Source organism: Macaca nemestrina, chromosome 10, assembly GCF_043159975.1.
Source record: "Macaca nemestrina isolate mMacNem1 chromosome 10, mMacNem.hap1, whole genome shotgun sequence".
NCBI classification, from domain to species: domain Eukaryota; kingdom Metazoa; phylum Chordata; class Mammalia; order Primates; family Cercopithecidae; genus Macaca; species Macaca nemestrina.
In genome coordinates, this window is record NC_092134.1 from 79073884 (window position 1) to 79100494 (window position 26611).

At 46.5% G+C, this 26611-nt stretch overlaps 1 protein-coding gene and 1 non-coding gene across 3 annotated transcripts in view; one reads left to right on the top strand and one right to left on the bottom strand.

The window, feature by feature from the left end:
• Positions 1 to 21397, bottom strand: part of LOC105474223 (COPI coat complex subunit zeta 1) — a 28122-nt gene extending 6725 nt beyond the window's left edge. Inside the window, exons 1-4 of one of the 2 annotated variants that reach the window (XM_011728720.3) lie at positions 21293 to 21396; positions 4083 to 4151; positions 2083 to 2164; positions 1033 to 1124 (exon numbers count right to left, since the gene is read on the bottom strand). In XM_011728720.3, the coding sequence (XP_011727022.1) occupies positions 1033 to 1124; positions 2083 to 2164; positions 4083 to 4151; positions 21293 to 21310 (261 nt within the window). In that variant the 5' untranslated portion in view covers positions 21311 to 21396. Of the gene's footprint in view, positions 1 to 1032; positions 1125 to 2082; positions 2165 to 4082; positions 4152 to 21292 lie in introns of both variants that reach the window. The other variant, XM_071071635.1, reaches the window with a different exon arrangement.
• A 4470-nt stretch (positions 21398 to 25867) lies between these two features.
• Positions 25868 to 25971, top strand: LOC112425290 (U6 spliceosomal RNA). The gene has a single exon (XR_003016360.1). It is a non-coding gene; the product is annotated as a U6 spliceosomal RNA (small nuclear RNA).
• Positions 25972 to 26611: the final 640 nt, after the last annotated feature.

Sequence of the window (26611 nt, forward strand, 5' to 3'; positions counted from 1 at the left end):
GTAGTTTTCACAATGGTCACACACAAGTAATTTCTTATGGTTCTTCATGGTTTGGTTTCCTCATTTGTAAAACAAAGGCACTAATGCCTACAACTCATGGAAGTGCTGCAAGGTTTAAATAACAATGTACTTTACAAAGCACTTATACCAATAATAAGAGCTCAGTAAGAGTTGACTTTCTCAAACTTTGACTTTTGCCTCAAATTATCTGGGGGCTTATTTTTATTTATCTATTCTCCTAGAATTTGCTACCTGAGGCAAATAGCTTTTTCTGTATATGGAAAGCAGGTTAGGACTATACCCAAGGTCTTCTCAAGTGACCCATTCAGAATGTATGGTTTCAACACGACCCAGGTTGTTAGCTAATTGGCTCAAACTCAGTCAGGTATGGACCCTTCATAGAAGGAGCAAGTATCTCCCTGCAATCTTGACCATACCTCAGAAATCCATCTTAAAAAATACTACTCGGGCCGGGCACGGTGGCTCAAGCCTGTAATCCCAGCACTTTGGGAGGCCGAGACGGGCGGATCACGAGGTCAGGAGATCGAGATCAGCCTGGCTAACACAGTGAAACCCCGTCTCTACTAAAAAAAATACAAAAAACTAGCCAGGTGAGGTGGCGGGCGCCTGTAGTCCCAGCTACTCAGGAGGCTGAGGCAGGAGAATGGCGTAGAACCGGGAGGCAGAGCTTGCAGTGAGCTGAGATCCGGCCACTGCACTCCAGCCTGGGCGACAGAGCAAGACTCCGTCTCAAAAAAAAAAAAAAAAAAAAAATACTACTCAGGGAAGGGTATTAAAACATATATGATGTTTCCTAATGGATATAAAAGATCAATCTAGGAAAACTTCCTTTCTAGGCGATTCATTTGCCGGGCCATGTTTGTGAGGCTGGTGGGATCTCTGACAACTTCATTAACTTGGTCAGAAGCTAGAGGAACACGGCTCTATCAGGGCCCCAAACCAGTGGCTATGTACTGCCTGTGGTTTAGAAAGTAGGATCAGAAATAGCAAAGGGGTAGTAGGGATTCTCACCTCATTTTCATAGGAGCTGCCAATCACATAGAAATAGAGATCTATACTGCTTTTGTATACCACTGTCAGGCCTTCCAAGAGGGCAATTTCACCTGGTGGGGGAAAAAAAGTAGAAAGAGTGGGTGGCCTGAGATGAGGAAGTAGGAAAGAAGGAGTTATCAGCCAGGTGCAGTGGCTCACACCTGTAATCCCAGCACCTTGCACGCCTGTAATCCCAGTACCTTGGGAAGCTGAGCCGCGTGGATCACCTAAGGTCAGGAGTTCAAGACCAGCCTGGTCAACATGGTGAAACCCCATCTCTACTAAAAATACAAAAATTAGCCAGGCGTGGTGGTGTGCACCTGTAATCCCTGCTACTCGGGAGGCTGAGATGGGAGAACCACTTGAACCTGGGAGGCGGAGGCTGCAGTGAACCAAGATCGTGCCACTGCACTCCAGCCTAGGTGACAGAGAAAGGCTCTATTTCAAAAAAAAAGGAAAAAAAAAAAAGCTATTACCGTGAATTCCTAGTATCCAGCTGTTTTGGGCTAAGGTGAGGCCAACTGTAATGACCTCCAAAGCCAGAAGATGATCTGCACTTCTTGGGTGGTGGCAGAAGAGAAGCATAAACTTGGGGGAGTCTAAATGTATCTTCTCTAACCACCATCCTCTGTTCCTGCCCACTATACCTATTTCCCTCCTTGTATATGAGACAGGATACTAGTCGATCCTTCGGAGGTGAAAATGCAGAGCGGTCACCTTTACAGACTTCCATTTACCTGCCCTAATGGATGCGGTACAATAAGCAGAGCTGCAGTTAAATTTGTCAAGTGAGGCTCATAAATCCAGGGACTAGACAGGTAGCTAACAGCCAACCTTCCAGCACGGTATTCCCGCGTGAGGCACACTCACCTCCCCATTACATTCTGAAGAGTTTATTATACAAGGGGAGGAAGGAAAAAAAAAAAAAGGAGGCAGAGTCATTTTATCCTTTCTCCGCAGCCCTGCTACCACCCCCTTTCCACCATGGTTCCCCACAACACGGGGAGTAGTGAAAGGAAAATGACCTACTGTCAGTCCGATGGGTCTTGTTGAAAATGTTCTTCTCAAAGGCCTTTTGCTCCTTGACACTGGGGTAGGTGTCGTCATAGTACTGGTCAGAGGGAAGGAGACAGGGTTGGGTCACTACAGCTGGAAGCCAGAATGATTAGTGACTATGCTTTGCCCTGGGATCTTGGATTTCTCTCCTTCAAGGCATGGGGCAAGGGAGAAATACTGACATGGAAAAGGAAGGACTGTAGAGGCAGAGAATGGGCAGTGAGTAATCTAAGAAAAATAAATAAAAGATCCTGCCATAAGCAACCCCACCTCACATTTCTAAGACTGTCTGAAGGCAGAAGCCTACCAGCCCTACGGTGAGGCTCTGTGCCTGTCTGCAATCTAGACCTCTCCTAAACCATTCTCATCAAGTATTTCCTAGGAGCTACCCCATGTCAGGAAGCAGTGCCAGAGAACACAAAAAACACTAGAAGCACAGAACACCTCCATAGACCCTCACTCACTGTATGAAGTTGAGGCATGGGGAAAGGCTACAAAAACCTCCTCCAAAGAAAGGCAAACCCTGCCCTATAGTCTATCTTAGCTTTCTTTTCTGCAAGCTGAAAGAAGCATCCAGCATACCACTGAGCCCATTCCCAGGCTCTCCCTGGCAAGGGGGCGGAGATGCAGGCTGCTAAATCGCTAGCTCTTTAGGGGCTAATCCGTTGCAGTCAGCTGAAGACCTATGACAGGTCTGGCATTTAGTAACTGGATAACTGTTTCAAAAGGTGTCCTGCATAGTTACATCCAATTACAGGGAGGAACAGCTGGTGAATTCTAAACTAATCTCTACCTGCTGATTGATTTATGCTATGCTCGCCCGGAGTTAATACACCAGGGACAGAAGAAATTTCTACAGGAGGGGGAGAATATGGAGGGAGAGAGGGGTGTCCTTTCTTCTTTCTTCCAACAGATCCAAAGTTGAAAACATCACTCTGGGAAAGTCAGGAGGTAACAAGCTTGATGGTGACTATAGACCTAGGAATGGAACCTTGGAACTGCAAGAGAATTCTCTGGAAAAACCCAGGCAGGGTGACATGGTAGAAGAGAAGGGGACAGGAATGATGGACATGGGCAGACTGCCTCTTAGCATCTACATACTGCTTTGTTAGGAACCAAGGTATCAAAGCTTTTTCCTAATCTGATGCTGACAACAAAGGAGGTCAAAGTCTGAGGACAGTAAGCAGGGCAACAGTACAACAAAGGGACAAAAGAAAACAGGTTTTATCTGGAGTAGGCAAGATAAGATGGAAGAATTCAGGCTGAGTATGGTGGCTCACACCTGTAATCCCAACACTTTGGGAGGCCGAGGCGGGCGGATCATGAGGTCAGGAGTTCAAGACCAGTCTGGCCAACATGGCGAAACCCTGTCTCTACTAAAGATACAAAAAATTAGCCGGGTGTGGTAGTGTGTGCCTGTAATCCCAGCTACTCAGGAGGCTGAGGCAGGAGAATTGCTTGAACCCGGGAGGCAGAGGTTGCAGTGAGCCAAGGTTGTGCCACTGCACTCCAGGCTGGGCGCCAAGTGCGAAACTCCATCTCAGAAAAAAAAAAAAAAAAGGCCAGGCGCGGTGGCTCACGCTTGTAATCCCAGCACTTGGGGAGGCCGAGGCGGGCAGATCACGAGGTCAGGAGACCGAGACCACGGTGAAATCCCGTCTCTACTAAAAATACAAAAAATTAGCCGGGCGCGGTGGCGGGCGCCTGTAGTCCCAGCTACACAGGAGGCTGAGGCAGGAGAATGGCGTGAATCCGGGAGGCGGAGCTTGCAGTGAGCCCAGGTCAAGATCGCGCCACTGCACTCCAGCCTGGGCTACAGAGCGAGACTCTGTCTCAAAAAAAAAAAAAAAGATGGAAGTGTTCTCAAAATTATACTACTGAGCAACATGAGTTAATAGGGGATCAGTCCCAAGATTCAAATCTCAGAATAAGCCTTTGTGTTGTTCCTAAACTAATTCAAAAGGGAATCTCACCTTGGCAAAAAGTCGATCTCCATCATTGTCCAGAATCAGGATGGCTTTGACAGTATACAGGGAAGGTTCCTGAAGAGATACGAACACACCTTCAGTCCTGAGGCTCCCACCACCACTGGTAAACCAGATACCTTCCCCTAGTCCCATTGGGGCTGCAAGGGGATACAGAGGTACCTCTGTAAGTCCCTTACCTCAACATGGTCAGATTTTGATATTTCCCATTGAGAAAGACCGAGGGTAAGTAAACTGAGAAAGCATTTAAACAAAGGATTCCAAAGTACCATCAGAGAAACAGTTTCTCTGATGCACAGGGGGCTTAATCAAGAGAAGTCATGCTGTTATTTCCAAATATTATGGTACAGTTATTTTCCAAATTACCCTCTCCCTTCCTGCTCTCCCATGTACAGGCGGTTATAGAATGTGACCAGATTAATTAAAAGGCACTGAACAAGGCCATTTGAAAATAGGGTTGAATGTCCTAGTATACTTGGAAGTTTCTGCAGTCCGAATGCAGTAGCAATGCAGAAACATAAAGCAAGTCTTCCCTAAACCACCCACACACTGAGCAGAGGGAAAAGAGCGTTTACACACACACACACACACACACACACAGGCACACCAGTTCTCAATGCAGCTTAGTAAGACAGCCATCTTCCAAAAACTCTCCTATGTCTTCCAATTCTTCTACTATACCTTAACTAACACTACCAATTAACTTCCAAGGACATGCCGGGCGCGGTGGCTCACGCCTGTAATCCCAGCACTTTGGGAGGCCGAGGCGGGCGGATCACGAGGTCAGGAGATCGAGACCATCCTGGCTAACACGGTGAAACCCCGTCTCTACTAAAAATGCAAAAAATTAGCCGGGCGAGGCGGCGGGCGCCTGTAGTCCCAGCTACTCGGGAGGCTGAGGCAGGAGAATGGCGTGAACCCGGGAGGCGGAGCTTGCAGTGAGCCGAGATCGCGCCATTGCACTCCAGCCTGGGCAACTAAGCGAGACTCTGTCTCAAAAAAAAAACAAAAAAAACAAAAAAAACAAAAAACTTCCAAGGACAAAAGCCAATCTGAATTTTGGGGAAGTTAAGAAGCAGTGACAAAATGATCTGAGAAACACTCTGGGGCCTAGAGTGAGTGAGCAAGAGGGGTAATTTTTTTTTCCACTACCAAGAATCACATAAGGAATCACAGCCTCAATCTTCATGGTTCTTCAACTGTAAGTATATCACTTGCAAAAGCTGTGGTGGTCTGGTGCTCTCCTCTACCCCTGCAACTTCCAGGAAGCCAGCTAACTAGGAGAAGAAAAATCGCAGGAGGCTGAGGCAGGATTGCTTAAGGCCAGTTTAAGACCAGCCTGGGAAACATACGGAGATCCCCATCTCTACAAAAATAAAAAAATTAGCCAGGTGTGGTGGTGTGCATCTACAGTCCTGGCTACTCAGGAGGCTGAGGTGAGAGGATCTCTTTTTCGTTTGTTTGTTTGTTTGTTTTGAGAGGATCTCTTGAGCCCAGGAGTTTAAGACCACACCGAGCTATGACTGTGGCACTGCACTCCAGGTTGGGTGACAGAGTGAAACCCCATCTCTGATTGAAGAGAAAAACCAAAAGTGAGGGGAGACAGTGATGTGTGCATGAGAGGTATTTGCAGCCTCACATTCCTTGACTTTCTTTTTTCTTTTTTCTTTTAAGAGAAAAGGTGTCACTATATTGCTCAGGCTGGTCTCGAACTCCTAGGCTCAAACAATCCTCCCACCTAGGCCTCCCAAAGTGCTGGGATTACAAGTGTGAGCCACTGCGCCCAGCCTACATTCTTTGACCTTCTAATCAACATTACTTACCATTGATATCCCTTGTGCTATGAGACAAGGCTGTTGCTTTGCTACCTCTTTCCTGGCCTTATTTAAGAAACCCACAGTCCTCACAGGAGCCAAACACAAAAGTGTGTGTTTGACAGAGATCCAAGAGTGGGGAGGAAAGAATCATTGCCAAGAACCCAGAAACTGTAGCCTCTACAAACATAAATTGTCTCATGAGGCTTCAGGAGGTTTATGGTTCCATGCAAAGAATCAACCCTGTTTGTGGGTGCAGAGGGGGGCAGGCAGTTCAGAATGGGAGTAAAAGGAACCCAGTCTTTTGACAACAAGCTGATGAGGAACATAAGTTTTCCCTACTTGAAATCTTTTTTTTTTTTTTTTAATTTATTTATTATTATTATACTTTAGGTTGTAGGGTACATGTGCATAACGTGCAGGTTTGTTACATATGTATACTTGTGCCATGTTGCTGTGCTGCACCCATCAACTCGTCATTTACATCAGGTATAACTCCCAATGCAATCCCTCCCCCCTCCCCCCCCCACTTGAATTCTTGAGGACTGCAATTTTTGTTTTGTTCGCTGGTTTATCGCATTTGTCCAGAACAATGCCTGACACATACTAAACTCTCAATATTTGGTGAACAGTTGAGAGAATAAAGGAAGTTTGAGAATAAAGTTAAAATATCTTGATGCAGTGTGCATCTAGGGGACTACTTATAATTAGACTTCCACATATAAGTGGATTTTCTGATGTGGCCACTTTGGGTGATATTACTACCAACTTTATTCCTCCTCTGATAAACCCTCCTTAGAGATGTCCATCCTGTATACATAACACTCTGGAATAAACAAGGCATGAGTAACTCCTCTCTCAAATTAAAGAACTTTGTTGCCTAGTGGAGGGAAGTCCTCTAGAGTCTAGTCTTAAAAGGTCACAAGTAGAAGCAGCCCTCCTAACTCCTAATTCCTCACAGAAAGATCTTCCCTTAAAGCAGGCTCAGTTCTGTAACAACTTGGGTCCTCAATTCCAAAAGGGAGACAACAATGGGAATGAGTTTTCTTAATGGAACAAAAGAAATCCAAAAGGAAGGAAATTTAGACAAAATCATTTTTTCCCACAACCTTTTCCTGGAATTCTTTGGCCCTGTTCCTCCATCCACATTCATAGCAACTTTAGAGAGCTGCCCATTAGTTTAAGCTGGGCATTAACCTGGCATAGGAAACTGGTTCTTGCAGCCATAGAGTTTGGCATCCCTAGAACCCAAAGAAACGAAAAGCCCTAATGGCCACCAGCCAACTGGGAAAGTCAGTCAATGTCCTTTGTGGCCAACAGGGTGTGAGTGCCTACGACAGCCACACTGGCAAAGAGAGAACATATCCCTGGGTTCTGCTCCTGGTTCTTTTCACTGGCTTCCTAGAAGACATTATCAAAGAAACCCCAAAAATAGAAACATTGGATCTTCCTGGGAAGAATAAAAGACAGGCTAAGGAGGACAAGGATGAAGACTAGATTTGACACAGAGCTTACTGGAGCTCTCAAAAGGGAAAGAAGGCATTACAGAAAAGGCTGGTCATTTCAAATTTCCAAAGGAGGAAGCATACTAAATAAAGCTGAGAATTTAGGCAGGAGCTTAAATGCCGCTTCAATTCTCCATTCTGCTACAGCTGGAGCCAGCAGCTTCTTTACTTCTCCTGCCACCTCCTGACTGCAGCTGGTTCCACTTCAGCCTGGGGCTTTTACCTCTCAGGAGTGGGGAGGGCTATGCCATAAAACTAGCCAGTTTAAAGGCCCCAGAAGTCATTACTGATAATGTAATTTCATTTTAAGTTTTTGCAAAGGGCAAGTTTATAAATAACTCCCAGCTACTGAGAAATGGGCTTCCAGGACAATGGACTAGGCTTGACCTTGTAACACATTAAATGCTGACTGTTGAGAAAGACCTTATCAGCTTAGGGCCACATTGAAAGAATTTAAAAAGGTCTATTCTTCCCTCCCACTCCCAAAATGGGTAGCTGCTAGAAAGCTTTCGAGACAAAGTTCTGTGATGCACTGACTTTCAGAGAGCCACAGCCTGAGTGTATAACAGAACTTCACCTCAAATGCTAATCGTGCTTGGAAATGAGGTATAGGCAGATTGTTTTTGTGGGAGGTTGGGTGACTTAGGCAGATTTTCATGTATTTATGTTTTTATTATCAAGAAAACAAGAATGCTGTCCTCAAGACAGGTGAAACACCACAGAACAAGCAACTAGGCTGCTGCAAATGAATCTTTGATCTCAGGGGCTTTTTTTTTTTTTTTTTTTGAGACGGAGTCTCAGTCTGTCGCCCAGGCTGGAGTGCAGTGGAGCAAACTGGGCTCACTACAACCTCCGCCTCCCAGGTTCAAGCGATTCTCATGCCTCAGCCTCCCGAGTAGCTGGGACTACAGGTGCACACCACCACGCCCAGCAAATTTTTGTATTTTTAGTAGAGACGGTGTTTCACCAAATTGGCCAGGCTGGTCTCGAACTCCTGACCTCATGATCTGCCTGCCTTGGCCTCCCAAACTGCTGGGATTACAGGCATGAGCACCCGTGCTGGGCCTCAGTCAGGAGCTTCTAAAGCCTGGTGAAAAGTATCAACATCTCCAAGAACCCTCTCCCCTAGCACATAGAGGACTAGAGGGGAAGAGTCATTCCCAATGCTGCCCCCTGTGGGCCTTCTTGGTGACCTGCAGCTTCCACAGGATTATAGTCATTAGCAAAAATATTTTTCAAAGGCAGCTCTGGATAAAAGCTATTTGTGTGTCTTGTAGGACAAACTAGTAGAGATGGGCCCTGAAAAATAACTGAATTAAGTCTGTTCACAATGTATATAGTAAGAGAACCCTTTGGGGTAAGATCTTAGTAAGCCACCAGAAGACTAGGGGAATAGTGTTTGGGGACGATAGAGGATACCTGGGAACTATGATGAATTATTTGATTCATTTAGGGGAAAAAACCAAGAAGCCTTTATGGAGGGAATTACAGGATGCTAGCTACAGAGCTGAAAGAGCACAAATAAGAATCTGGAGGCCAGGCGCAGTGACTCATGTCTGTAATCCTAGCACTTTCGGAAGCTTAGAAAGGAGGATCACTAAAGCCAGGAGTTCAAGACCAACCTGGGCAACATAGTGAGACCCTGTCTCTGTGAGAACTTAAAAAAAAAAAAAAAAAAAAAAAAAAAAGCCAGGCATGGTGGCATGCACCTGTAGTCTCAGCTACTCAGGAAGCTGAGGCAGGAGGATGGCTTGAGCCTGGGAGTTCAAGGTTGTAGAGAGCTACAATTGCGCTACTGCACTCCAGCTACACAAAACAGTGAGAATGCCTCAAAAAAAAAGATGCTGACTGAGATCACCAAAAAGTTCTTCATTGTCTACTTTAAAAATAAATCCGGCCGGGCGCGGTGGCTCAAGCCTGTAATCCCAGCACTTTGGGAGGCCGAGACGGGCGGATCACGAGGTCAGGAGATCGAGACCATCCTGGCTAACACAGTGAAACCCCGTCTCTACTAAAAAATACAAAAAACTAGCCGGGCGAGGTGGCGGGCGCCTGTAGTCCCAGCTACTCAGGAGGCTGAGGCAGGAGAATGGCGTAAATCCGGGAGGCGGAGCTTGCAGTGAGCCGAGATCCGGCCACTGCACTCCAGCCTGGGCGACAGAGCGAGACTCCGCCTCAAAAAAAAAAAATAAATAAATAAATAAATAAATAAATAAATAAATCCTTCCAGCCTGGCCAACATGGTGAAACCCCATCTCCACCAAAATTACAAAACTTAGCCAGGCGTGGTAACAGACGCCTGTAATCCCAGCTACTCAGGAGGCTGAGGCAGGAGAATCGCTTATACCCGGGAGGCAGAGGATGCAGTGAGCTGAGATCGCACCACTCCACTCCAGCCTGGGCGACACAGCAAGACTCCATCTCAAAAAAAAAAAATCCTTAAGGCCATACCAAAAGGGGTTACCCTGATGTGGCAATGGGTCTTGATGAATTAAAAACTGTAACAAGATTCTCTCTTCTCTCAATCCTGTTTACAAAGTAAAACTAAGATGGTAAAAACTAGAAGGAGAAATTCCTAGATACCACTCCCAGCTCCACATGGCTAAGTAGGTATACTTCCTGACTCTGTGCCAACATTCCTTTTTTTGTCAGAGTTTCACTTTGTTGTCCAGGCTGGGGTGCAGTGGCACCATTTTGGCTCACTGCAACCTCCGTCTCCTGGGTTCTAGCAATTCTTGTGCCTCAGCCTCCTCAGTAGCTGGGATTACAGGTGACTGCCATCAGGCCAGGCTGATTTTTTGTATTTTAGTAGAGATGGGGTTTCACCATCTTGCCCAGGCTAGTCTCGAACTCCTGAACTCAGGTAATCTGCCTGTCTCGGCCTCCCAACATGCTAGTATTACAGGTGTGAGCCACTGCACCTGGCCTCTGTGCCAACTTTTTTTTTTTTTTGAGACGGAGTCTCGCCCTGTCGCCCGGGTTGGAGTGCAGTGGCACGATCTCAGCTCACTGCAAGCTCCACCTCCCAGGTTCACACCATTCTCCTGCCTCAGCCTCCCCAGTAGCTGGGACTACAGGCACCCACCACTACGACCAGCTAATTTTTTTGTATTTTTGTTTAGTAGAAATGAGGTTTCACCATATTAGCCAGGATGGTCTAGATCTTCTGACCTCGTGATCCACCTGCCTCGGCCTCCCAAAGTGCTGGGATTACAGGCGTGAGCCACTGCACCGGGCCTGTGCCAACTTTTTTAAAATTAAAAGCTCCTCTGGGGTTAAGGGCTCCAATTTGCCAGCCACAATCCTATGGACTTCAGATGAAAAGAAAAGAAGAATTAGCTAAAGTCTTTGACAGGGAAGAGCAGTTTTTAGGTATCAGATTTTTTTTTTCTTTTTTGAGACAGAGTGTTGCTCTGTTGCCCAGGCTGAAGTGCAGTGGTGTGATCTCGGCTCACTGCAGCCTCTGCCTCCCAGGTTCCAGAAATTCTCCTGCCTCAGCCTCTCAGGCAGCTGGGAATACAGGTGCTTGCCACCACACCCAGCTTATTTTTGTATTTTTAGTAGAGATGGGGTTTTGCCATGTTGGCCAGGCTGGTCTTGAACTCCTGACCTCAGGTGATCTGCCCGCCTCGACCTCCCATAGTGCTTACAGGCATCAGCCACCGCACGCAGCCTATATCAGATTTATTAATATTATTATCATTTCTTGTTGCCCAGGCTGGACTGCAGTGGTGCCATCACAGGTGACTGCAGCCTCAACCTCCCAGGCTTAAGCAATCCTCTCCCTTCAGCCTCCCAAGTAGCTGGGACTCAGGTACATGCCACCACACCCTGCTAATTATTTCTGGATACAAACAAGATTAGATTCAAAAAGCACAGCTCAGGAAAGAGTGGGAGCCACTGGTACCACAGAATATTACCCAGCTGACATGATACCAAATATTGGTTATAAAGAAAAAACTCAACACATGACTCAGGAAGAACTGACTGGAGGAAGAGACACCTACAATCTTCCTATCTGACACAGACCCAAAACATGTAAAGCACAGTCAACAAGAGTTTTGGCCGGGCGCGGTGGCTCACGCCTGTAATCCCAGCACTTTGGGAGGCCGAGGCGGGCGGATCACAAGGTCAGGAGATCGAGACCACGGTGAAACCCCGTCTCTACTAAAAATACAAAAAATTAGCCGGGCGCGGTGGCGGGCGCCTGTAGTCCCAGCTACTCAAGAGGCTGAGGCAGGAGAATGGCGTGAACCCGGAAGGCGGAGCTTGCAATGAGCCGAGATCGCGCCACTGCACTCCAGCCTGGGCGACAGAGCGAGACTCCGTCTCAAAAAAAAAAAAAAAAAAGAGTTTTGATATTACAGGAGAAAATGTCTCTAAACTCCTACAATCCATCTCATAGGGACAGGGTCTTGCTATGTTGCCCAAGCTGGACCTGAACTCCTGGGCTCAAGGTGTCCCGCCTCAGCCTTCCAAATAGCTAGGACTACAGGCATGCACCACCACGCCTGGCTACAATACTTGTGTTATAATCAGAATCAGTCATTAACTCAAGTTTTCCCATTCTCTGAGATTCGGCTTCTTCATCAGAGAATGAGAGAGAGGCTTGATCTAGATCAGTTAAGGTTAATGCCTTTTTTGAGTTACAGCAGACCCCTTTGATAAACCAATTAAATCTATGGCCCTTATTCCCAGCAAAATACATTCACAATTTTTTTTTTATTTCATGGCTAGGCATGATGGTTCCCACCTGTAATCCCAGCACTTTGGGAGGCCAATGCGGGGGCAAATCGCTTGAGCTCAAGAGTTCGAGACCAGCCTGGGCAACATGGTGAAACTCTGTCTCTACTAAAAATACAAAAAATTAGCTGGGCATGGTGATGCATGCCTGTAATCCCAGCTATTCAGGACGCTGAGGCATGAGAATTGCTTAAACCCCGGAGATGGAGGTTGCAGTGAGCCAAGATCATCGCACCACTGCACTCCAGCCTGGATGACAGAGCAAGACTGTCTCAAAAAATATATATATACATATATATAAAAACAATTTTTTTATGATTTCAAAGAGTTCATAGAGTCGAGTTTAGAATTAAGTGAGATTCTCTCTGTATATAATAAGATGGTGTGGAGGGAGCAGGAAAAAGAGGGGAAATGAGTAATACTTTTGTAAATCACCCCCTCTACTCTACCTGGCACCCAGTAATGACTTCAATAAATGTGTGTGTGGCCTTCATAAATTAATAAATATGATTGAGAAAACTAACAGCCAGCAGGGGGAATAAAGGTCAGCAACCACACCCCCTCCAGCTTTCTTTTTTTTTTCCCTACTTTTTTTTTATTTTAAGACCGAGTTTCATTCTTGTTGCCCAGGCAGGAGGGCAATGGCGCAATCTCGGCTCACTGCAACCTCCACCTCCCAGGTTCAAGCGATTCTCCTGCCTCAGTCTCTCAAATAGCTGGCATTACAGGCACCCACTACCACACCTGGCTAATTTTGTATTTTTAGTAGACAAGGTTTTGCCATGTTGGTAAGGCTGGTCTCGAACTCCTGACCTCAGGTGATCTACCCACCTCAGCCTCCCAAAGTGCCGGGATTACATGCATGAGCCTCCATGCCCGGCCACCTCCAGCTTTCAATGGCTGAATTTGGTGACTGTGAAATGGGCAGGACAAAGATAACCAAACCCTAAGCTTTTTAGGAATGCAAAGTCTCAGGTTCTTTCTCAAAACTCAGAAAGCCTGTCTGTTGGAGGATCTTTTTTTTTTTTGAGATGGAGTCTCACTCTGTCGCCCAAGCTGGAGTGCAGTGGCTCACTGCAACCTGTCTCCCAGGTTCACGCCATTCTCCTGCCTCAACCTCCTGAGTAGCTGGGATTACAGGCGCACGCCACCACGCCCGGCCAATTTTTGTATTTTTGGTAGAGACAGGGTTTCACCATGTTGGTCAGGCTGGTCTCCAACTCCCAACCTCGTGATCCGCCCACCTCGGCCTCCCAAAGTGCTGGGATTACAGACATGAGCCACCATGCCCGGACTTGCTGGAGAATTTTTTACCCAGGGGTCACATAGTCCCTAATTCTTCAACTATCATGGAAGTGAAAGAATCACAGAAATGAGGGACAAAGCAGTACTGCTGGGAAGAGAGATGAACTGAAGAAGGAGAAATCAGACTGAACTCCAGACCTGAGGCCTGAGAGCACCATTAGAACATTTTGCCTTCTCAGTTTGGTAATCCAGGGGCCCTCACTTAAATATCACTCAGAAAAGGAAAAAAATCAAACGGGGCTAGATCCATTCCTGATGAGTCCTCGGTCACGATTTGTATCATGATTTATCCCCCCACAGCCCCCTGCTTTTGCTCCTGAAAACAAAAAGCTAGTCTCTGAAAGACTGAATTGACAGCCTCTGTGTTATCTTTCAGTCTATTTATGCCCCCAAATCAACCCCTAAAGGAAAACTGCTCTATTCTCCTCTGGTTTTAGTCCCCCTCTAAAATTACACAACAGAAAAGGAGTTGCAGAAAATTAGCTGACCGAGCTATCCAGCGCAATTGGCTATGGATGGGATATCTGCATTGAGAGTGAGAAAATAGGCCGGGCGCAGTGGCTCACGCCTGTAATCCCAGCACTTTGGGAGGCCGAGATGGGTGGATCACAAGGTCAGAAGTTCGAGGCCAGCTTGGCCAACATGGCGAAACCCCGTCTCTACTAAAAAAAAAAAAAAAAAAAATCAGCCAGGCATGGTGGCGGGCGCCTGTAATCCCAGCTACTCGAGAGGCGGAGGAAGGAGAATTGCTTGAACCTGGAAGGTGGAGGTTGTGGTGAGCCAAGATCGTGCCATTACATTCCAGCCCGGGCAATGACAGCAAGACTCTGTCTCAAAAAAAAAAAAAAAAAAAGAGAGTGAGAAAATAAAAAGCCGAATAAAAAAGCAGGCTTCATCTGCAGCATATATAACTTAGATTACACAACAGGAAGGACTTCCTGAAGAGATGGGTGTGGTCAAACACCAGAAGAGGTGACACAGGCTAGGGAATGTAAGGCCAGGAGAGATCCCCCTAATAATCTGATGTAAGGAAACCTATTCTGCCCAGAAACAGGAAGGACAGAATGTGAGAGGGCCCTTGTAAGCACAAGCATCTTACAAGTGCATGGACTCATTCTCCCAATCCATCTTCATCAGCTGTCCCCTGGGCACTCTGCCTTTCCTCTTCCTAATTACTCCAGCACAAGTGGGTACATAGGTACTGATTCTTTATCCCTGCTCCATCTAATTTGCTCCTCTAGTTTCCCTTTCCACAACCTGTTTTCTTGTCAACATCCAGACTCTAACCAAGTCATGTCAATGGAGTAAAGTAAGAAACAGCAGCAAGTATCTATATAAAAAAGACCCTAAACCTGCCACTAGGCTCCCTCAAATACCTGGATAATTGCATTCATCCTCTGCCTCCCAAGGCTGACCTAGCTTCTCAAGGGTCTGGTTTTCTTCACATGGAGGCCCCCTCCTCCTCTTCTGACCATGTGACAGCTCCCCTAGATCTTTGATATAATTTATACCTTGCCAGGGACCAACTCTTTCCCACCACTGTGAAGGAGAGGGAAAAATATATATAAATACGTCGGAAATCTATAACAAGGTCTTCTTGGAGGGCAAGACATGGGGAGAGTTAGAAGCAGCATCAATTGCTCTTTGGGGGTTTTAGTTCAAGCCGAGGTCTGCTTCCAGCAATCAACCATTAAAACAAGCCGGCCAGAGTAACAGCACAGTTTATTCTGATCATTTAATTTGAAGTGTCAATAAATTAAACTTCAATCAATTAAACTAGGTGTGCAATAACCCAGATGGACACCCCGACACCAACATAATCACAATAAAAATTTTTATTGCTGCCAGGGACCTCACCGGGGGCAGTGCTGGCACAGCTCGCGCCCTAGCTGAGAAATATATCTCCACAGCGCAGGAACGAGGAGATTGCTTCTCCTAACGAAATGGAGGGGCCAGGCACCAGCAAGGACGCAGCTGGGAGAGGGGCACAAGGGACTGCCAGGAACGAGATGGGAGTGCTTTAGGGGCTTAATGTAATTGATACCTTTGCCCAGAGCAGGGGGAGGGGGGCATTTAGGCCAAGTACCTCTACTGTTAGTGCCAAAGGAATTTAACAAAAGCCCCATTAAGATGATTCAGGAAGCGAAGGCCAAGGAGCAATATCAACCTTTAAAGTCATTGACGTATTCCGCATAGTTTCCTCCTCCATATATACTCATATCCTTGTGCACTTTGGATGGCCTGATTTTTGCATGAGGCTTAGAATTTGGGATTTGGTCATGGTTTTAAAATATTAAGGTAAGAGAAATTACAGAATTAGAAGTCTAGTCTGTAAAGCACTGGAGAAGCACTCTGAAAGTGAATCCAGAGAGGATTAGGAAAAATAAAACCTATGAACAAAGATTTAAAGATCTAAACCGATACAGAATTCAGTTCTTTTGTTTGTTTGTTTTTTGAGACAGAGTTTCACTTTTTGCCCAGGCAATGGCCCCTCGGCTCACTGCAACCTCCGCCTCCCAGGTTCAAGCGAATCTCCTGCCTCAGCCTCTCGTGTAGCTGGGGATTACAGGCGCATGCCACCAGGCCCAGCTAATTTTTGTATTTTTAGTAGAGACGGGGTTTCACCACGTTGGTCAGGTTGGTCTTGAACTCCTGACCTCAGGTGATCCACTCACCTTGTGATTACAGGCGTGAGCCACCAAGCCCAGCCCAGTAATTCAGCTTTAAAGAAAAAAAGTAAAGAGGGAAGGAGGAAGGGGAAATCCTTATCTTTAAGATTCCATAGGTTATTAATGGAGAATGGTGACCTGCAGAGATCCTCTCCATTTGCAACTCAAAAAGGGAGCCCCAGCAGAAACAGCAAGAGAGAAGAAGCCAAGTCCAAAGATGTAGGCTGAGATCACTATTATTAAGTACTGGGAACTAAAAGAGACAAAAGGGTCTCTTTCCTTAGAGCCTAAGGAAACCCAAGAGAGAATCGACAAATCTGCTTGAAAGCTATAGCTGGATTACTTAATTCAAGAAAGAAATGTGACCCATTGTAAAGTACCTAAACGAAGGGAACCTATTGTTATTTAGAAATTCCGCAATCAATGCAACTTTGATCAACAGTTCTTCTTGACCCCCTGTATCTTACCCGTCCCTTTTTCTCAACATCCTGCAGCTATGTATGTACCTTGTAGAGGTAAGGACAAAAGAATATGCTTTGATCAGATTGTCCCTAACAGCACTACATAGGTTTGCCATAACAAAGAATCAGTGTGGTTTTAAAAGCAAAGTCCAGGGTTACCTGACCAAGTTAGCAGTGATCTGTCAATGCAGCCTATTAGGCATAGATAAAGCAGAAGAATAAGGTAGAAGCAGGCTGAAACAGACTTCACTGAGGAAGCAGAGACAGAGAACTAAGGGAAGAGAAATGTGACAGACAGACTTTTCCTTCTTCTTTTTTTTTTTTTTTTTGAGACGGAGTCTTGCTCTGGCGCCCAGGCTGGAGTGCAGTGACACAATCTCGGTTCACTGCAACCTCTGCCTCCCAGGTTTAAGTGATTCTCTTGCCTCAGCTTCCTGAGTAGCTGGGATTACAGGCGTCTGCCACTACGCCCGGCTAAATTTTGTATTTTTAGTAGAGACCAGGTTTCACCATGTTGGTCAGGCTGGTCTCGAACTCCTGACCTCGTGATCCACCCACCTCGGCCTCCCAAAGTGCTGGGATTACAGGCGTGAGCCACCGTGCCTGGTCTTTTTTTTTTTTTGAGATGGAGTATCACACTGTCGCCCGGGCTGGAGTGCAGTGGCACGATCTCAGCTCACTGCAACCTCTGCCTCCCTGGTTCAAGCGATTCTCCTGCCTCAGTCTCCCAGGTAGCTGGGACTACAGGCACACACCACCATGCCCAGTTAATTTTTGTATTTTTAGTAGAGACAGGGTTTCACTATGTTGGCCAGGATGGTCTCCATCTCTTGACCTCGTGATCCACCTGCCTCGGCCTCCCAAAGTGCTGGGATTACAGGCGTGAACCACTGCACTGCGCCTGACAGAGATACTTTCACATATAACTCCCCCAACTTACCCATTACACACAGGCCCATTGTTAAAAGGGCTCCCCAAGTATTATCTTCCTCATTCCTTTACCTTTAAACAGGCTCCCTTCTAAATATACATAGGTAAGTCTAAAAATTTCCAAAGAGGCCGGGCGCAGTGGCTCAACCCTGTAATCCCAGCATTTTGGGAGGCCGAGGCGGGTGGATCATGAGGTCAGGAGATCAAGACCATCCTGGTTAACACGGTGAAACCCCGTCTCTACTAAAAAATACAAAAAACTAGCTGGGCAAGGTGGCAGGCGCCTGTAGTCCCAGCTACTTGGGAGGCTGAGGCAGGAGAATGGCGTGAACCTGGGAGGCGGAGCTTGCAGTGAGCTGAGATCCGGCCACTGCACTCCAGCCTGGGCAACAGAGCGAGACTCCGTCTCAAAAAATAAATAAATAAATAAATAAATAAATAAATAAAAACTTCCAAAGAAACCAATTCCCTAAAATCTATCCTAGTCTGTTAATTGGGTTTGGGGGCAAGTTTTTTATTCTTATTTTTTTAAGAGACTGGGTCTGGCTTTGTCACCCAGGCTGGAGTGCAGTGGCACAATCATAGCTCACTGCAGCCTCAAACTTCTGGGCTCAAGAGATCCTCCTGCCTCAGCCTCTCATAGTGCTGGGATTACAGGCGTGAGCCACTGAATTCAATCTCTTACTTAAGAATATCTGCTGCCAGTGGCCAGGCACGGTGGCTCACATCTGTAATCCCAGCACTGTGGGAGGCTGAGGCAGGCGGATCACGAGGTCAGGAAATCGAGACCATCCTGGCTAGCATGGTGAAACCCCATCTCTACTAAAACTACAAGAAATTAGCTGGGTGTGGTGGTGGGCGCCTGTAGTCCCAGCTACTCGGGAGGCTGAGGCAGGAGAATGGCATGAACCTGGGAGGCGAAGCTTGCAGTGAGCTGAGATCACGCCACTGCACTTCAGCCTGGGCGACAGAGTGAGACTCTGTCTCAAAAAAAAAAAAAAAAAAAGAATACTTGCTGCTGGGCACAGTGGCTCACTCCTGTAATCCTAGCACTTTAGGGGGCTGAGGCAGGCAGACTGCCTGAGCTCAAGAGTTCAAGACCAGCCTGGGCAACACAGTGAAACCGTCTCTACTAAAATACAAAAAAATTAGCCAGGCGTGGCAGTGTGTGCCTGTAGTCCCAGCTACTCGGGAGGCTCAGGCAGGAGAAATTGCTTCAACCCGGGAGGCAGAGGTTGCAATGAGCTGAGATCACAGCACTGTACTCCAGGCTGGATGACACAGTGAGACTCTGTCTCCAAAACAAAAACAAAAACAAAAACAAAAATACTTGCTAACTGGGCAGGTGCAGTGGCTCACACCTGTAATCCCAGCACTTTGGGAGGCCAAGGCAGCAGATCACTTGAGGTCAGGAGTTCAAGACCAGACCAGCCTGGCAAACATGGTGAAACCGTCTCTACTGAAAATACAAAAATTAGCTGGGCATGGTGGCACGTGCCTGTAATTCCAGCTACTCGGGAGGCTGAAGCACGAGAATTGCTTGATTCTGGGAGACGGAGGTTGCAGTGAGCCAAGATAGTACCACTGCACTCCAGCCTGAGTAACACAGCCAGACTCTATCTCAAAAAAAAAAAAGAATATTTGTTAACTGCCTGGTACAGAAAATATTTAAAACTACTCAGATTTTAAGCTTTTTACCTATATTTGACCAACTGACATAAGGAATTATCTGTCTTTAACATGCTGAAAGAGAGGAATTAAAAACTGTTATTCTTTTATCTGACGAGGATCTGAATATGTATGCATAGGAGATCTAAAGGAAAATAAAAGACAAGCTTCTTTGGAAAGAGGCCTGGAGTTCAAGCCAATTAACGAAGGAGGCTGGGAGTTAAATTCCTACATTATACTACCTACCTACCTACCTACACACACACACACATACACACACACACACACCCCTCCAAATCGCAAAATAGGGCACTTTTGAGAGAAATTATCTGGTTCAGTTCTAAATAAGGGGTAACAGGTATTTTATTTGTTAGAACAAGCATAAAGCATCATATGGACAAGAGAGCTAATACACTCCTTGTAGCGACCACAATTCTCATGTAACCAGAAAGGGAGAAATTAGCATCCTAGATCATACAATGAGAATCCCTGGCCAGGCGCGGTGGCTCACGCCTGTAATCCCAGCACTTTGGGAGGCCAAGGCAGGCAGATTATGAGGTCAGAAGATCGAGACCATCCTGGCTAACACGGTGAAATCCCATCCTGGCTAACACGGTGAAATCCCATCTCTACTAAAAAATACAAAAAATTGGCCGGGCGCGGTGGCTCAAGCCTGTAATCCCAGCACTTTGGGAGGCCGAGACGGGCGGATCACGGGGTCAAGAGATCGAGACCATCCTGGCTAACACGGTGAAACCCCATCTCTACTAAAAAAAAAATACAAAAAACTAGCCGGGCGAGGTGGTGGGAGCCTGTAGTCCCAGCTACTCGGGAGGCTGAGCCAGGAGAATGGCGTGAACCCGGGAGGCGGAGCTTGCAGTGAGCTGAGATCCGGCCACTGCGCTCCAGCCTGGGCGACAGAGCGAGACTCCGTCTCAAAAAAAAAAAGAAAAAAAAGAAAAATACAAAAAATTAGCCAGGCATGGTGGCAGGCGCCTGTAGTCCCAGCTACTCGGGAAGCTGAGGCAGGAGAATGGCGTGAACCAGGGAGGAGGCGATTGCAATGAGCCGAGATCGCGCCACTGCACTCCAGGCTAGGCGACAGAGCGAGGCTCCGTCTCAAAAATAAATAAATAAATAAATAAAATAAAATAATTCCTGGCCAGGCGCGATGGCTCACGCCTGTAATCCCAGCACTTTGGAAGGCCAAGGCCGGCGGATCACTTGAGGTCAGGAGTTCGAAACCAGCCTGGCCAACATGGTAAAACCACGTCTCTACTAAAAATACAAAAAAAAATTAGCCGGGCATGGTGGCACGCGCCTATAGTCCCAACTATTCAAGAGACTGAGGCAGGAGAATAGCTTGAACCCGGGAGGCGGAGATTGCAGTGAGCCAAGATCGTGCCACGTGTGCACTCCAGCGTAGGCGACAGAGCAAGACTCGGTCTCAAAAAAAAAAAAAAAAAAGAATTCCTAAGGTCCAATGGGTAGAGAAAAGGAGAACAGAATAAGGAGTCTGGAAAAAATATTCCACAATCCATGCTAACTTTATCAGGTATCCCAGAACTTTGATGAAACACTGATTCTTTATCATGACAAACCTATTTAATAGGGATTAACAGGAAACCCAAGAGAAAACAGTTTCCTGAAAGAATGTGGCAGGGAATCAGCAATGGAGAGTCAAACTTGGGAAACCATCAGGAGGAGCCTGTAACGACAAAACATCTGTAATCTTTTCTCACAATATGGGGCTAGTTTGGTGGTTTGGGTAAATTAAAATCAGGATATCATCCACAATGCTAAAAATAAGGGGAAACCTGAAGAGTCCTAATCCAGTACGCTTACAGGTCTGTGTATCCTAAGGAGTCCATGTGCTACCTTTAACTTTCCACCGACTCTATGCCCTCTCCCCGGCAGGGCTTCCTACTCTAAACCAAGGCTTTAGCTCCTACACTAGGCCACACACTTATTCCAAGGGTCGGCAGAACCGTCAGTCCCCAAGAATTACCCGGAACTCTCCTTCCCCGTCTCCCACTCGGGCTGCACCCTGACTCCCGGCCCCTGTGGACAGCACAGCATCTCTGCTGCCCCTCCAGCTCCTACCAAAATCAGCGCTTCCATCTTGCCCCGCAGCTGGTGCCGACGTGGAGCCGCAAAAGTAACGCCACCGCTGATTGGCCATACGTCCCCATTAGGCCCTGCCTAGGATAAGGATCATTGGGTAAGACTTGCTCTGTTGACCAATTATTGTACTAACTTGCTTACCGGAAGCAGAGTATCCAACCAGAAGGCACAGGTGTTTGATTGTCAGTTTGAATACTCAATAAAACGCCAAAACCTCACGACTTATTAGGGCGGGAGGGTCGGTGGGGCGGGGTTGTTTCCATGGGGAACGGAGGAAGCGATTGTTAATTTTCAATTGGTAGGGCCGGGGACACGTGATATTGTCGGCCTGATTTAGCGATTTTAAACCGCACCCTCTTTAGGGGGCGCTGTGTCTCCTTAGCCTTTAACGCTGGCGCTTCCTAACAGGGATCCTGCCCTAATAATCCCTATTTTCAGCGCCCCCTAGGTCCATGATCTCTGTGGCTAGCCCTTCCCTCAGGCTCGCTCGGGTCACTTCAGCATCCTCACAGAAAGTCTGCACAACCATAGAGTAGAGCCAAGAAAGGCCCAACATGTTAACTACATAAACCAAGGCTGCCAGGAGATGATAGTCGCAGTAACAATCTCCCTAAGGTGGAGTTCCAGGCTTTGCTGGGCCTGAGGAACATGAGAAGTCAGAGTTTGTAAAAGCTAACTTTGGCTCAACGTGAAATCGTCTTTGGAGATGGAGTTGGGGGGACAAACGGGGAAAGGGATTAGAATAAGGGAGGGTTATAGGGAGTAAGGTCTGGGGTTTTCCAATAGAAACAAGCCGTTGTGGCTGGGCGCGGTGGCTCAAGCCTGTAATCTCAGCACTTTGGGAGGCCGAGGTGAGCAAATCATCGGAGGTCGGGAGTTCGAGACCAACCTGACCAACATGGAGAAACCCCGTATCTACTAAAAAAAAAAAAAAATACAAAATTAGCCGGGCGTGGTAGAGCATGCCTATAATCCCAGCTACTCGGGAGGCTGAGCCAGGAAACTCTCTTGAACCCAGGAGGCCGAGGTTGCGGTGAGCCAAGATCACGTCATTGCACTCCAGCCTGGGCAACAAGAGCAAAACTCCATCTCAAAAAAAAAAAAAAGAAAGAAAGAAAAAGAAAAGGAAAGAAACGAGCCGTTGCAAAATGAGAAAAGAGAAGTTTACTGAATGCAAGGATTTCACAATAGGGAATGGTTTTGATGAAGCTTGGCTTTCCCCTATCTTTTTTTTTTTTTTTTTTTTGAGACGGAGTCTCGCTCTGTTGCCCAGGCTGGAGTGCAGTGGCCAGATCTCAGCTCACTGCAAGCTCCACCCCCGGGTTCACGCCATTCTCCTGGCTCAGCCTCCCGAGTAGCTGGGACTACAGGCGACCGCCACCTCGCCCGGCTAGTTTTTTGTATTTTTTAGTAGAGACAGGGTTTCACCGTGTTAGCCAGGATGGTCTCGATCTCCTGACCTCGTGATCCGCCTGTCTCGGCCTCCCAAAGTGCTGGGATTACGGGCTTGAGCCACCGCGCCCGGCCTTTCCCCTATCTCTTGGTTTCCTGATCCCTGACTCCTCTTAGGGCAGGGATACCTATTGCCTTAATTATCCCTCAGGGATTTTTTTCCCTCATCTCTGAAAATTATGTCCTTAGGAGCTCTCCAAGAAGAGATTCCAGACTTATCCAGGAATTTTTCTTTTTCTTTCTTTTTTTTTTTTTTTTTTTTTTTTTTGAGATGGAGTCTCTCTCTGTCTCCCAGGCTGGAGTGCAGTGGTGTGATCTTGGCTCACTGTAACCTCTGTCTCCCAGTTTCAAGCGATTCTCCCTGCCGCCTCAGCCTCCGGTGTAGCTGGGATTACAGGCGCCCACCACCCCTGGCTAATTTTTGTACTTTTAGTAGAGACGGAGTTTTGCCATATTGGCCAGGCTGGTCTCCAACTCCGGATCTCAGATGATCCACCCACCTTGGCCTCCCAAAGTGCTGGGATTACAGGCATAAGCCAACACGCCCAGCCACCCAGGAATTTTTCTAATAGTCGGAGCAGAATCAAAGAAACATATAAAACAATACAATACAAGGGCCCAGTGGCATGTGCCTGTAGTACCAGTTACCCCAGGGGCTGAGGCAGGAGGATGCTTGAGCCCAGGAGTTTGAGGCTGTAGCACACAGTGATTGTGCCTGTGAATAGCCACTGCATTCCAGCCTGGACAACACAGTGAGACCCAGTCTATATATAAAAATAAGATAAAATAAAAAATAATACAATGCAAATTATAGAGCTACAGTGTACTATGAAGGAAGGTGAATTTCTGGTGGAATCCCAGGTGTTAAGCCTTATATCTGGAAGAAGTGAAGGCTTGTCCTTTTATTCCTCAAGGAGAGTTGTTCAAACATTTACTGTGCCTGGCATCACAGTCAGTGGGTTGTCATTGGCTTGGCAGTTTAATGATAATACTAACATTTACTGACCACTTATTATGTGCCAGGCACGGCGCTAAATCTTTAAATACATTATTTAATACATTTTTTTAAATCCTTATGAAGTAGCTGGGCGTGGTGGCTCACGCCTGTAATCCCAGCACTTTGGGAGGCCGAGGCGGGCAGATCACCTGAGGTCAGAAGTTCAAGACCAGATTAGCCAACACGGTGAAACCCCATCTCTATTAAAAATACAAAAATTAGCTGGGTGTGGTGGCAGGCACCTGTAATCCCAGCTACTCTGGAGGCTAAGGCAGGAGAATCGCTTGAACCCGGGAGGAGGAGGTTGCCATGAGCCAAGATCACACCATTGTACTCCAGCCTGGGAGACAAGAGCAAAACTCCGTCTCAAAAAAAAAAAAAAAAAAAAAAGAATGTTAGATCTACATACATTCACCTGGAGAAATAACAATGGCATGTTAAATGACAAAAGTAAGTTGCAGAGTAATTTATATGTCATTATTTCATTTTTTTATTAAAAAAAAATAAGACTATAGGTGAGGCGTGGTGACTCACCCCCTGAAATTCTAGCACTTTGGGAGGCTGAGGCAGATGGATTACCTGAGGTCAGGAGTTCCAGACCAGCCTGGCCAACATGGTGAAACCCTATCTTTACTAAAAATACAAAAATTAGCCACGCATGGTGGTGCATGCCTGTAATCATAGCTACGCGGGAGGCTGAGGCAGGACAATCACTTGAACCTGGAAGAAGGAGGTTGCAATGAGCCGAGATCGTGCCATTGCACTCTAGCCTGGGCTACAAGAGCAAAAACTCCATCTCAAAAACACACACAAAAGACTATAATTATGAATAATTATGTCTGTAAATGTTTACATTCTATTCTATTAATATTTATTGAATGCCAATTGTGGGCCAGGCACTTACTGTAAGCACTGGGGATAATGCAGTGAACAGAACAGACAAGTATGTTTACCCTCATGTAACTTGCATTCTAGCTGGAGGGGTGGGGTAATGTGCAGAAGCAGACAATAAACCAAAAAAATAAGTAAACTGAGGCCAGTGAGGGGTGGCTTACACCAGTAATCCCAACATTTTGGAAGGCAGAGGCAGGAGGATTGCTTGAAGCCAGCCAGGAGTTTGAGACCAGCCTGGGCAACATAGCAAGACTTCATCTCTAAAGAGATAAAAAATTAGCTGGGCTCAGTGGCATGCGACTGTATTCCCAGCTACTCCAGGAGCTGAGGCTGAAGGATCAATTGAGCCCAGGAGGTCAAGACTGCAGTGAGCTGCATGATCTTGCCACTGCACTCCAGTGTGGGTGACAGAGTGAGACCCCACTTAAAAAAAAAAAAAGTAAACTATATAGTAGGTTAGGTGATAAGTATTATGGAGAACAACAAAATGGAAAAAGAGGTTAGTGGACAATTCCACTTTGTTGAATAATTTATTATATATATGTGTATATATATATTTAGATATAAGAAAATATTTCTAAAAAAGAATATAAAATATATATATAAGAATATATATAAAAGAATATATATATTCTTTTACATATATGTTCAAGATATATATTCTTTTTTAGAGATGAGGTTTTACTCTGTTGTCTAGGCTGGACTTCAATTCCTGGGCTCAAGGGATCCTCCCACCTCAGTCTCCTGAGTTGCTGGGACTACAGGCTCATGCCATGGGTGCTGGGCTATGCGTTGCACAATTTGAAATGGTACATTTATGTTAGGGAGAAGAGAGAAACAAGGAAGAAGAGTTAAATAGGGTGGTCATGGAATACCTTATTCAGAAGGGGACATTTCATTGAGACACCCCAAAGAAGTAACAGAAAGAGGCCAGGTGTGATGGCTCACACCTGTAATACCAGCATTTTGGGAGGCCAAGATAAGCAGATCACAAGGTCAGGAGTTCGAGACCAGCGTGGCCAAAATGGTAAAACCCATCTCTACTAAAAATACAAAAATTAGCTGGGCGTGGTGGTGTGCGCCTGTAAGGAGGTTGAGGCAGGAGAATGGTTTGAACCCAGGAGACAGAAGTTGCAGTGAGCCAAGATCATGCCACTGCACTCCAGCCTGGGTGACAGAGCAAGACTACGCCTCAAAAACATATATATATAGTGCTGGCTTCAGCAGCACATACACTAAAATTGGAATGATGCGGAGATTAGCATGGTCCCTGTGCAAGGATGACATGCAAATTCACGAATCCTTCCTTTTTTTTTTTTTTTGAGATGGAGTCTTGCTCTATCACCCATACTGGAGTGCAGTGGTGAGATCTCAGCTCGCTGCAACCTCTGCCTCCTGGGTTCGAGCGATTCTACTGCCTCATCCTCTGCTGTAGCTGGGATTACAGGTGTGTGCCACCACATCAGGCTTTTTTTTTTTTTTTTTTAATTTGTAGTAGAGACAGGATTTCACCATTTTGGTCAGGCTTGTCTGGAACTCCTGACCTCAAGTGATCCACCCACCTCAACCTCCCAAAATTCTGGGATTACAGGCATGAGCCACTCCTCCCGGCCACAGGTATTTTCAATTATTATGGGTATGTACCTAGGAGTGGAATTGCTGGGTCACATGGTAACTATGTTTTCCTTTTTTTTTTTTTTGAGATAGAGTCTCACTCTGTCGCCCAGGTGGGAGTCCAGTGGTGGGATCTTGGCTCTTTGCAACCTCTGCCTCCAGGGTTCTCCTGCCTCAGCCTCCTGAATAGCTGGGATTACAGGCACACGCCACCACTCCCGGCTAACTTTTGTGTTTTTAGCAGAGACAGGGTTTCACCATGTTGGCCAGGCTGGTCTGGAACTCCTGAACTCAGGTGATCCGCCCCCCTCGGCCTCCCAAAGTTCTGGGATTACAGGTGT